The sequence below is a fragment of the Larus michahellis genome, chromosome 2, assembly GCF_964199755.1.
Source record: "Larus michahellis chromosome 2, bLarMic1.1, whole genome shotgun sequence".
NCBI lineage: Eukaryota > Metazoa > Chordata > Aves > Charadriiformes > Laridae > Larus > Larus michahellis.
This window is the reverse complement of record NC_133897.1, coordinates 113,838,489-113,851,488: the sequence shown is the minus strand read 5'-3', so window position 1 is coordinate 113,851,488 and position 13,000 is coordinate 113,838,489. Positions and strand designations below refer to the sequence as shown.

The window sequence follows — 13,000 nt, the reverse complement described above, 5'->3', positions numbered from 1 at the left end:
CTGTCTGTTCTGTCCAGAACCAAACTGTCTTATTAACTGCCCCCTGGGGACTCTAACCCTGCCTGCCTCACTGCTGTAAGTCCTTTCTACCTTGTTTCCAGAGCTTTTCCGAAAGCGGTCATTTTTGAACGTGTGGGTTAACGAAGGGAAATAAATGACCCACAGCTCCAGAGGTATCGGCACGCATCCGACGTCCCTGTGGGGTCCTTCGTATGCGACGGTCAGGAAGTGCTCAGGATAGGAGCCCATCTGCCGTCTCCTGCAGCAGCACGGGCTATGAAGAGGTCGCACTTCAGTCAAAATTTGTGCTGTTGGGGTTTTATGTTAAACTTTAAAAAAAATGGCAAAATTTAAGACCGACATAACGTTACGCAAAAAGGTTGGGGAGGGATTCAGATTTATAACAAACTTTTTTTTTTTTTCTTTTTTTTTTTTTTAACAAACACAGCATTGCGCAGGGCTTTTGGCTGCCCCGGGGTGCCTGCCCTCCGGCCATGGCAGCAGGAGGAGAGGGCTGGGGAGGGGGCTCCAGCACCAGCCCGTGGCTGACGGTCACCTTTGCTCATTAAGCTGTTCCCAGCCCACTTTTGGCCAGTGGCTGGACTTGCTGCAGCGGAAGGAGGGAGGAAGCTGTGCGTACATGAGCTGTGACCACGCACTCCGCCTCAGAGCCAGAAAACTCTTTTATTTATTCAGTAATATAGACATAGCCACACTGGTGACAGCCAGGCTTAGGAAATAGCTAGAAACTAAAGCTGAAATCATCTTTCCCATTTTCAATGTGCGGGCTAAGAAGTGCTGCCCCTCCACCCACACCCCCAAGCAACCACCAAACTAAACTACCCACAGGATATCAATATTTCTTTTAGCCATTTCTAGCTCTGCCGGCTACCTGTGCTAAGTGAGGAGGAGGTTTCACAAACCATTCCGGGCAGTTTCTTTGTCACGGGTGGATTTCCTTAGCACATGCCGAGGAAGCCACGCTGCAGGGGGGGAGGTGACTGACTCAGCAGCCAGCACTAATTAAGCTTAGGCTGTTAGTCACTTGTTGGCCCTGGAGCAACATCCATAGCCATCACAGCCTTGCCTTGTGCTGGGCATGTGTACATCACAGATAAGACGAGCTTAACCCTGCCGTTCTGTAAAAGCTGACCCCCATCTGCGGGCATGCTGGAGAGAGGTTTTTGAACTGGGAGGCAGCAGTGGAAATAAATTTTGCTATCACCATGCTGACTCTCATTTACTGCTATGAAACGAGGATAAAGCAGCCAGAAGCAAGCAGCGCTGTAGAGATATCGTTTTTAAGCCGCTGTTTAGAAAGAGGCTAAGACAAAACCGGCAAATCTCGTAGCCTCAATTCACAGCGTTGCGCTGGCCGTGCGTGTTGCTGCGCATACGGATTTCTCTTAACAAATCTGAGTCTAGCGGCAGCTTTCACCGACCATATGTTGCCCCAGGCAGAATGGGATAAGGTGAAGTAAGGACATGGAGTCAATCTTCTGGTTAGCACCGATTTATATTTCAGCCTTTACTGTTGTTTTAGCAAGGGCCGTTGCGAAGTTTAGGGCGCAGAGATGGGGCGGGGGGCGAGGATGCAGAGAGGCAGCGGTGGAGGCTCCGTAGCCCCCTGACCAGCTTCTGTGATGGCTCGCTGGCCTCGCTCTCTGCGAGTGCCGAGGGCAGATGAGCACAGCTCTGCCTCCAGCGGTGATGTGCAACTGTAGATCACCCTGTTGGCTGCATATTGCCCAAAGGCACCGAGGTTTGCCCTTTGGGGAGGCTTCCCCAAGTCTGACGATGCACTCTCTCCAAAACACGCGCCTGCACAAGCTCCATTTCCCATACCTCAGCTCCGTGTCTTCGAAGTTGATCTTTCTGTCATGTAACATTCACATTTGGTCCTCCCACTGCAACGGAGAGGTTCAATGGCATATCACCTTGTTTGTTCACTGCCAATCACATCATGTTACCTACTCCAGTATTCACCATCCCTAGTCACCTTTCTCCTTCTCCTTTGCTTCCTACTGCATCGTTCTACTGCTGCCTTGCTTTCCCTGTGCCTTACCACACCAGAGCTTTTCCTTCGCATTGTATCGCTTCTGGTCTCTCTCTTCATTTATCACCAGTTTGCATTCTGATTTTGAGATTGACTTTTCTGATTTTTATTGAACTCTCCTGTCCCCTCCAGTGACCGCTCCTCAGTGTACACATTTCTATAGGTTGACAAACTCCTCTGATTTGCTTTTCTAAATTACAAAGTATGCAATGAAATTCAGAAATTTGGCTTTGGCATATAAGACTTGCTCCCACTATCACTCATCTTGATGTAATGAGCGTTCAGAGCAAGGCAGGAAGCCTAGCTGGGCTATCAGCAAAGTCCATAAATACTAAAGCAATTACCAACCTAGTGCCAGGGTGAAAAATCACAACTGCAGATTGTTTCTAATCACAAAGGCAGGCTACCAAGCCTGAGCAGTGGAAAGTTGGTAAAGAAATAAAGTTTCAGGTTTTTTTCAATACTGTGATTGTCGACTTTAAGGTACAGTGCCTCTGAATCCTGTCATTCAGGCTTCAGCAGCTGGCAGAGTAAGGAGTGACATTCCAGAGGATGAAATCTGTAGGTAAGCCTCATCTTTAATCCAGCTGGAGATCATAACTACTCCTGTAGTCATTATTCTGCTGCTAAGAAGTCTTGCCTGCATGTCAGCCTGAACTCTGAAGCAGACAAAAGGAGTCGGTGGTTGATTTTCACCCCACTTGCAAATGCCAAACCTGGCCCTTTTATGCCAGGTCAGCACTTAAAGGAACGTGATGAATAGTGGATTTTCCTGAATTATCATGCAAATGTACTTTTCAGCTCTTCTCTTTCTAGCACAAGGAGAATTAGCAAATGGAAGTTTGTCAGCTACTCCAGCTCATGCCGAACCTTTTTCTCTCATTCTCTCCTTACCTGTTCCATAAATCGTGGGCATACATGCAGATGCCTGGAGCCCACACACAGCCAGAGGCCCGCTGCTTGCTTTTGTCCTGCGACATGACAGATGCTTAGCTTTAAGTTTCAATTTTTTTGTTAATTAATTCTTTGCGCACCCAGACGGCCGCTAATGCAAGTCACTAACCCCTGTTTTGCTCTCTTGGCTGCCAAGGAACTACCTTGTTCTGCACTAGCCCCGTCCCTCCAACCCTGCTTCTCCCGGCCAGAGAGACCAGCGAACCGGCGCCCACCGTCGCGATGGGCTTCACATTCCCCTACTGCCTCACAGTCGCAGTCCACCGGAGACCTGACTTCCTCGGAGGAGAGCGGAAGCAAGGAGCCGCCGGCAGAGACCCCCAGCCAGGGAAGCGAGCCGGCCTGACTCTGTGCGGGAACAGGGAGGGCCGCGACTCGCCTCCGCCAGGTCGCCCGCCAGCTGTCTCTGCCGCGAAGGAGAGAGGTCCCGCTTGGAGAGGTCAAAGAATGTTCTCAGACGCAGCTGCTGAATGTCCGACCTGGGAAACTGAGGTGTTTCTAGAATGAAACAGTTAATGTGCCTGTAATAACTTAATTTTTTTCATAGCTGAGAAAACTATTTTTGTCTCCATCTTTTCTACATACAGTATATTAACAAAAAACAAAAAACAAAAAACAAAAAAAAGGGTAAAAATGATATAAAGTAAGATTTAAAATAAAATGTAAATTAAGTTTTAAGGGAATTTGAATACGTGCTCGCGCTCTCTCCAAATACTGACTGCCTTTTGGTTATATTTGCACTGTTCTGTTTTCGATTTTGGTTTTGGGTTTTTTGGGTTGTTGTTTTTTTTTATTATTTCATGTAAAACTAGGGTCTTAAGTTAATTTTATTCTATTTTAATGTCAGTGTTATCGGTTTTTAAAAGTAAGGTTCTTAAAGATGCTTCAACTGTCTGAAGCGATACCTTTTAAGTAGTGAGGAAAGCCATTAAGCTAGTTCACTAGACTTGTATTAATTGAGATGGAGGGGAATACAGGTAAACACAAGAAAAAGTGTAAAAAAAAAAAAAGAATGCCTCAGAAAGTCTTATGGAGTTAGCTGTAAAATACACCTACAATACTTGACTTGCATGCCTCTGGGTCCTCGCACTTTAGTGCATGTACATACTGCTACTGTACTTCTGCCATCACATAAATGTGAGTCAATCTGTTTCACTGTAATATTGTTGTGAATTTACCTGTACTGTACTTTTATTGTTGGTATTCTTGCATTGACTATACAAAAAAAAAAGTTTTTAAATTATTGTTAGCGGTTCAACTGGCTATGTACAGTGTTTACCGAGAACTTCCTTCGTTTTGGGAAAACCACCGAGATCTCTGGGCATACTAAATTGTAACTGGTCTTGTTTAAGGGTCTGTTGGAGACCATGTGAAGTGGAAATAAAATGCTCAGTATTTACAAGCTGCTTGAGTGCTTTGTGATTTTTTTTTCTGATGGTACTTCCCAGGGTCAGTTAACTGGGGGGGTGGGAAAAAGCCCCCAAACTCCTCCTTTATTCATAAGGGAAGAAGAATGCTTCTTTATATGAAATAAATCATGGCAAAGCCAAATACTATGCTGTGCTCCACAGACTCCTGTGAGCACTGGATGAGGCCATGGGAAGGTTTCTAAATTCCCTCACTGAACTCCACGAAACAGTCACTCGTGCAGATACTGGCACCCATCTTCTCAGGTCCTCTTAGGCTGTTTGGCTTGCTGCTTTCCGTCGTTCATGGGAGCGAAAACCAGCCAGCTAAACATAATATCAAAAATATGACATGTCCTGGGTTAATCCAAGCTTATTTCTCATCTGCATTACACACAAAGACCAATAAAACCAGGACTTTTGTAAAACTGGTGGCTAACACTGAGAAGTAAATGCAGCCGAGAATCCGCACGCTTCCAAGAGGTGGAAGCCTCTCGAGCTACTTTGCCTGGGACCATCTGTTTGGCCACATGCTTTCTCTGGGAGCCCCAGAACTGCTCTGACTAGTTATCCCGTCGCTGAACTGGCTCGTTCCTGTTCGATTTCCTTTGCCGAGGCTTTCCGAGGCTCGTTTGTTGAAGAGCACCATCTGGGATCCCTAGAATCCTTCCTGGTTAGCTCTGCTGAGCCATAAGCCCCTCGCATCCCGTCCTGCTGCGTCACGGACGGCTTTCTAGAAAGTTTAATTCGGCTGCTGGATGAGAACAAACTCCCGAGCTGTTGGGGCAGCTCCCAAACACCAGCCAGTTGAGGTCTGATTTCTCCCACATCTGTTAAGACCATGGCTATTAACTCGATGTCAAAATGCCCACCTCTGGGTCATCATTATGAAAATCGCCACTTAGCAAGATAGGCAGTGACTGAAAAGTACTATTGTAACAGCCAGAGCAAGTGGCGTCCAGTGCCGGTCCTGAGCAGCAGTATTAGGTGCCTATTGCCTTCCCAGTTGTCTCAAAGCCTCGTTGCTACCATTTTTTGTGAGCGTTAAGTTGACCCACCCTAAGTCTGAATGCTTAAGATTGTCCACAATGGCCACCCTACTTGCTTGAAAATCTTCTTGCTGCAACGCTTCGCCAAATTGTTGCAATGATTTAAGTTTGGGAGTGGAAGGGGAGCACATGCAAGGAGTGTTTAGAAGGTCAAAAAGGAGTCGCGATGGTTATTGAAGAAGACTTAAGCCACAACAGAAAGATCCTTGTTTGTTTTCAGAATCTTAATTACCAGGAGCAGCTTTGCAGTGAGAGGGGGAGGGCTTGCTACTTCCTTAAAAGCTCTTTCTCCTAGATGAAGTACGTTAAAGTTGCAAATGAATGAGCAATGTTGACCACCAGCAAGTAAAAATGCTATTCTGTTTCCTGTGACAGCTGTAATTTATTTTTTTTAATGATGCAGAAGAAAATCCAAGTGACTGATTTGTGGCTTTGATACCAGGAAATGGTATTTGCCTTTCAAATCAAGAAGACACCAGCCTGCAGATTTAGCTGCTGGCCATCCTCAAATAGGAAGGTCTGTGAGGATAAGCAGCTGCCTGTGGCTTGACAGGTTAAAGTGCTTATGGAACAGCAGGAGTCTCTGAAACAAAAGCGAGACAGCAAGCAACAGCAAGGAGAAGGTTAAGCACAAGCAGAAATTCACAAGCAGAAATTCTGCGGACGATCTTAAAAAGAATCACGTTAATTAAATATAAGCTCCTTTCTAGTCTAATTAGCAAATACAGCGACATCGAGAAATATCACATGTTTCTACTGGCTCTTTAGAAACACCACTGCTTTTATCTTCCAGTATTCCTGCTGGTGGGGTTGTGGGATTTCCCCCACCGCCATTAATTTCAGCATGTTCCATAATTACTTAAATAAATCAAAAAATAAATGACGGGACTGTAGTCCATCTAAGGTTATTTTAGAAGCCTCCAAGATAAAATTAAAAGCCTTTTTAGAAGGTCTGCAGCTCACTCGGTGTCTGTGGGGTATCTGAATTATTGCCTCATGAATAATCAGGGCAGGCGAAGCCTCACAGATTGCCACACAAATTAGTGTAAGGGGATGTGAATACATCTGTCACAGCTTCGCCTGATGGGGCTGAAATAGATAGCTGGATTCCACCCAGGGGTTTGTGGTGTCTGAGACGATGGCCTTGGGACATCGCCTGGTCCTGCAACACAGCGGGGATCGGGAGCAAGACCGCGATCTGTGGCAACCCTCCCAGTCCAGAGAGCTGTTGGGGGAGCAGGGGGGATGGGCTGCAGCACTCCAGGGTGTTGGGGTGTCCCTCCTGCCACAACACTGCAGCGCCCATGTGGGCACCATGAGGGGGAAAAGCCACCCCTTTCTCCCACTTTCCTTCATGCATTCCTTCATGTCCAACCTTTATGGTTGGACTAGATGATCTGGAAGGTCCCTTCCAACCTAGACAATTCTGTCATTCTATGAATCTATGCCTCTCCACAGTCAGACGGTCGCTGACACGCTGCCCTCCCCACTACACACCAGGCAGACATGGACACATACCCCTGGTAATGGTGTGCGGCCTCTTCGCTCACCTACCCAAGCCCACAAGGAAAGACCCAAAACAGGACAACATGGCAACGCCACATCTGTGTTGTGCCTCAGTGCCTGGACAAGGACCAGGCTTGGACCATCCTGCCCCACCATCCCCTTCCCCTCACGTCCCCCCCTGCACAGAGGAAATCTCCGCGCACATAGAGTACCCCAAGACACGCATCTTCCCCCCTCCCACTTCCTTCCCTGAGCCATCAGGCTCCCCCATCCTCTCTTTGGAGGTACCACATCTCTTGCTCGCTCCCTCTTCCCCTGTTTTGACTGGCTTTTATGGAAATCACTGCAACCTGCTAGAGTATTATTAAGCTGCTGAGTACATATAATTTTCATATGAAATGACAGCTAATGTCTTCAGTCTCCACATAGCCCAGCCTGCTTTCTGGAGAGGCTTAATGGCTTTAAGCAAAGTCTGCTTCCCTTCCCTGTTTATTATCTTCTTATCCATCTTGCAGGAGCATGAGACATTCTGCCTTCAGGTTTGGGTGAGAGAGATTACTGCCCTGCTATAGATGTCTCTAGAATAAAAAACTAGCGTCTCTTGCTGAAAAACACCAATTTTTTTTCTAGCAGAGCAGATTTGGGTCTTTTTCTCCCATCATTCATTCTTCTTCTTTGGTTTACAAACACCTTCTGGAGGCCAATCTGTGCATCCTCTGAAAAAAATGTGAGAAATCCTGAGAGCACTTGGTGGTCTGGGCAGGATTTTGCAGGTGAGGGAAGACTCAGTGGGCTGCTCAGTGCAGCCTCTCATCCTGGAGCCGGCCTGAAGAAAGGTGGTGCTCCCTACGGAGTAACTGTTTGGAGGCAAAGGTGGGGCTGGGACTGCACAGATCCTCAGAAGTCCCAGGTTTGGCAGTGAAGTCCTTGGTTTGCCAGCCATCAGTTGCAGGTTAGAGCTGCAGGAGGTCAAGAGGTGGGTGGCAGAAAAGCTCCCCCGCTGCGGACAGGGCACTCAAGTGCCTGGGTTAGTCTTGCCCAAGGTGACGGACTGAGATCTGAGGAGAGAAGGTCACAGAAAAAAAAAATGTAAAAAACCAGTGTACTGGACAGCTGCACGTAGATGGATAGCTGAATGAGAAGAAGGGAGAAGCTAGTTTGGATATCGAGTTTTATACGTCTCCTGATGGCAACAATCCTGGCTGAGCAATGTAAGCGGATACTGCACTAAAAGGGAAGAGTGCTGCCAGGCTATGTAATGTGAATCCTATTAAAGGCCAACAATAGCCAATTTTGTTTTGTCCTGTTAAATCCCTAGATATGTTTTTTTTTATATACCTTAATTGGATTTTTTAATCCCTACAGTAAGACTTTAGAATAGGTTTACACAGAAGAATGTCATGGACCCAGGTATTGTCCTCATCCTCCTCCTGCTTCTCTCCCCCGCTGTGATCCCTCTGGATTAGGCTGCAGAATTGAGAGCTGGGTGCAAGCGGACGGGCTCATCCCAAGGGCACTGCTCAGCAGGCACCTCTTTCTCACTGAGCTGGCTGGAACCAAATTGTCTCCAAAATACCAAGCCCTGGGTATTTTGGCAATGTAACAGGCAACGGGGCACAATTTTGGGGAGTTGAAAAAGTTGCCACTTTACATAGGACTGGTCCATATAGTTTAGCTACTAATAATTGCAACGTTAAGTGCTTAGGCAATTAAGAAGATAAATCTCATTGATTTTCTGCCTAGGAAAGAGACTTAAATAACTTAAGACACTTCGGGAACTTTTATCACAAGTCTCTGACTACAGCTTCAGCATGTTGGTCTTTAAAATACGGCCTCGATTCCTGATGTTGTCTGAGAGAAGACATGTATTGTGTTGTTCCTCGCTCGATTTTCTGCACAGTGCATTGGCAGGATGGAAAAAAAAAAACCACTTTGCATATATGACTGAGAGGAAGAACAATAAAGGCCATGATTTTGTCACAGCTATTTCCATGACAAAACCAAAGACTTCTGAGAGGGTATTTTCTTAGTACAATGTCACCGTGGTTTGTCATGGAAATCACATCTTAGACAAAAATCAAAGCCCTGGCTTCACAAATTATCTGTGTTCCCCTCAGTCTGTGATGCCTCTGACAACACCACAGTTTCCCTACGTGCACATAAAATGCAAGTTAAATATATTGTACAGGCTTCTGAAATGTTTTACAAACAGGAATTGATGTGTAGTCATGTTAAAAAAAAAAAGTTAAATGTATTTTTTATAAAGTAGTAGGACCGTGAAATAGTTGGGAAGAAAACTGCAATAAGTAGTAAGGAAAGACAGAATTAGCCCCTGGAAACCAGCCCCCTGCACTGTGTTTGGTAAATAACGGGCCTGATTCTGATTTCCCTGGGAGCAGCCCTGGACCTGTGGGTTGGCTGTAGCAAACCTGGAGTTGTCCTGCTGCATGGGAGGCCACACAGAGCTTGCAGACCTTGCCTGCCTGTGACGCTGACAGTGTCTGTCAAAATCAGCCTGCTTTTGACTGGCAAGGAAACCCCGAGCTGATGGAGCTGTTCTGTGACGCGTTTGTCGAAGGAGCCCTCCAGTTTTCAGCAGGACAGACCGACCTGCCAAGAGGCGACGTCCTGAAGAACGCGGTGACACCCAAAGGAGAAATGGTGGGATGCTATCCCCCGAATTATACAACCCTTTTCACATCAAGAAGAGAAGCAAAACGATTTATTCAGAAACCGCAGCACTATGGTGTAACACCTCCTCATGTACACAGGTTACTTTTACTCAGCAAATAATTAGCGCATCTTCCCAGCACAAAGCTAACTAATTTTGCAGAAACATTTCCGTGCTTAGGAGAATCTGCCTGAGCTCTTGGTCAGCAGGTCTGGGTTAGGCGACCAGCAGCCCCACTGATACACATCAATCCTTCCTGAAGAACCAGGAGAAGCTCCATTCAACCGCAGACCCCGTCCCACAAGCACGGCTCAGCCACCACCGGCTCCCACATCCAGGACCGGTTTATTCAGCCAGCCCCACTACCAGGGTTTCTGGTTTCTCCCACCGGTGTGAGTTACCCTGAAATCACTCCAATGCCAGTGCAGAAGATCCCTCCGGTGCTGGTTCTTCAGGTTAGGCGGAGGTAACTCCGAAACCCAAATGGAGCCAGGATGAGGAATGGAGTAAGGAACTGGCCCACTGTTACCTGAGGCCACTCCTGACCTGAATGGAAAAAAAAAAAAAACCACCACCCTACACCAAAATTACATTATCATTTGAGCTACTTAGCAAGTTAACTAAATTTACCATGACCTACATACCAGAAAGCATTGGATATGTGGAAATAATTCTTTCCGTGGGAGCCAGGTCACTCAGTAAAATCTAGTTTAAAAATTCACACACACAATTTTCTGAAACCTCCATTGGTCTTACAGCAGAGAATGGCCAATCTGAAGCAGCAGTGAAACATTTTTAACCTTGACATCTATTAGGTCAGGCCTGCAATGATTTTAGTCTCCTGTCAGGGTAGCAGACAATGCTGACAGATGAACTGATTAGGCTTGGTGCATATTGCAGCGCAGACACAGTAATTACAGCCTAGAAACAATCATTTAAACAGAAAATAATGCATTACATGCAGAAAGTTCATTGCCAGCTGCCTAGAGGCAGCACCTCCACGGCTGCTTCTCAGAAATAAAACACATCAGGCAACACGTTGAGCATTAAATCTTTCTACAAGTACATCGGCTAATGAGCAACCACTTATAAACAGTTGATATAGTCACAGAAGATAACAGAATTAAATGTATATATTGAAAACAGTCTCCTAAAGAAAGACATATAAAGATGCATCTGTCTGTCTGTCTATCTATGTCTATCTATGTCTATCTATCCATCTATCTATCTATCCATCTATCTATCTATCTATCTATCTATCTATCTATCTATCTATCCATCTATCTACCTACCTACCTACCTACCTACCTTTAAAACAGAAAGTCTGTTTTATCTTTTTACATCTAGTTATGTATATGTATATGTATATGTACAGGGGTAAAAAAAGACCCCTAATAACAGACACCTTGCATGGTCTATAAAATGGCCTTTTCCAAAAGCGGGCAGAGGAGATGTCCTTCAGACCAGCACTGAAGCCGACCAGCCGGACTTTTCCACACCTCTTAGCACTGTTTTCTATCCCGTATCAGCATCGCTCAACTTTTAACCGCAGACTGCTGCAAAGCTGGTCCTTGGAAATAAAAGAGCTGAGTCACGACGTAGTACTTGCTCTGCTGTTTTTAAACAGTATTTGTGTATAAAAGCTCAGCTCAGATTAAGAAGACAAATACAATGCAGAGCTCTAAAGATAAGTTAAATGGACAGTGAAAATTGGCCTTTAATCTGCTTAGGAAGTCTTTGTGATTAAAGTCTAGCATTTTTTTCTGTGCTAATGAAGGACTAGGCAAGATGGTGACTGAAGAACTGTCTGGGGAATAGCATACAAGCCGTGGCCGATTTTGTTGTTGTCGCTTTTCTTTCTAAATCATTTACACGCATGAACTTTGAGTTCTTTTCCATATCAGTGTGATCAGCTGGAGCATACAGACGCTATCAAGAGATGCGTACATTGGCTTTCAACCTCCATCACAGCGAGCTTTCTTTTTTCCAGCAGGCATCTGAGTGCGCTACCGCGTACGTAAAACCTCCTTTTGATGCATGTTTTATGGAAATGAGCCTTCGCTTTCGGGAGCAGCAGGCCACGGGCTGGCACATACATCAAACGGCATGCAAATCCTTCCCCGCCGAAGACGTGGTTTATAGCGTGCCACCGGATTGTAAAAATGTAAAACATCTGTCAAACACTGCAGAGCTACGGCGCGGTGGCTGTGACCAACAGCCACGCATTGCATTCACAGAGCACGGAAAAGGTTTTGCAAAAGCGTCTCTGAGCCACCTCTCCCCTCAGCGGTATATTCAAAAGCCGTAAGAAACAGCAATTAGTCCTCCTGGTGCTTCACACTGGATTAGAAAGCCGAGGAAGCAGGCACGGATCTCAGTTTAAACCCAAGTTAACTGGAGTTTAGTTCATTGCCTGGATTTGCCAGCAATTGTTTTTTGCAGCAAGATAAAAATAATGTTATAAAGGCACTCGTGTTCACTGGCAGGTTTTGGAAAGCCCAAGGGCAACCTGAGTGAAACAACTGCACTGCAGAGGCAGGTATCACTGCAGGTAGGGCTGCCCTCAGTTAACCCACCGTTTTCCAAATGAGAAATGGAAATGAAATGCTATGTCCCAAATGAAATCAAAGAGCCTTTGTGCGCTCACCCCCCTCTGAAAATGCGGTTTTAAGAAAAAGACACCTAAAAAGAATTTTCTCTCTTCTGTTCGGTGCTGCCACATTTACCACTTCAGTGCCTGAACACTACCATCCCATGGTTTAATAAGCAGCGTGACTAACATCTGTCCCATAATTTATTTGCTCGCCCTCTCCCTCGGGAAAGACCCATGTGCAGTGGAGACTGCTTTTATTATGTATACCCGCAAAAAAACACACCTAATTACACAAGCACACACACGTCCATGTAAGTTTGTCAGAGAGGGCAAGATGAAAGCAAAGGTGCCTCATACCCAGGGCAGGGAGTGCTGAGGTTTGCCCTGGGGGAATGGCGGGGGCCGGGGCTAGAAGGGCCCCCAGAAGGTGCTGCCCAGACACACCTCACCCTGCGCCTGGATAAAGCACGGCTGTTTTGGGAAGGTGTTTGCTCTGGCCATAGCACTGCCCCAGCACATCGTCTCTAGCAGCATAAATGACCAGACGGTGCCGGCGACCGGTGTGAACGAGGGGTTACGGAAATGTTGGAGTCTCTTACATGAGTTTTAGCTGTTGCTGCCACATTCAGTGCCTGGTAAAGTAGAGCCAAAGAGCTTGACCCATAATGATATACCAGCCAAAAAGCTTGACCCGTAATGATACACCAGGATTTCTTCAGACAGTTTAAAAAAGTTTCCTCTATGTTACAGCACTGTACTTTACCG

The 13,000-nt window shown here is 46.1% G+C and overlaps 1 protein-coding gene across 13 annotated transcripts in view; it reads left to right on the top strand.

The window, feature by feature from the left end:
- MTCL1 (microtubule crosslinking factor 1) overlaps window positions 1-4,415 on the top strand; it is a 111,355-nt gene extending 106,940 nt beyond the window's left edge. For 8 of the 13 annotated variants that reach the window (XM_074576661.1, XM_074576653.1, XM_074576656.1 and 5 more), the window contains one exon: window positions 3,147-4,415. In XM_074576661.1, the coding sequence (XP_074432762.1) occupies window positions 3,147-3,356 (210 nt within the window). In that variant the 3' untranslated portion in view covers window positions 3,357-4,415. Of the gene's footprint in view, window positions 1-17; window positions 76-3,146 lie in introns of all 13 variants that reach the window. The other 5 variants (XM_074576670.1, XM_074576669.1, XM_074576667.1 and 2 more) reach the window with 1 other exon arrangement.
- Window positions 4,416-13,000: the final 8,585 nt, after the last annotated feature.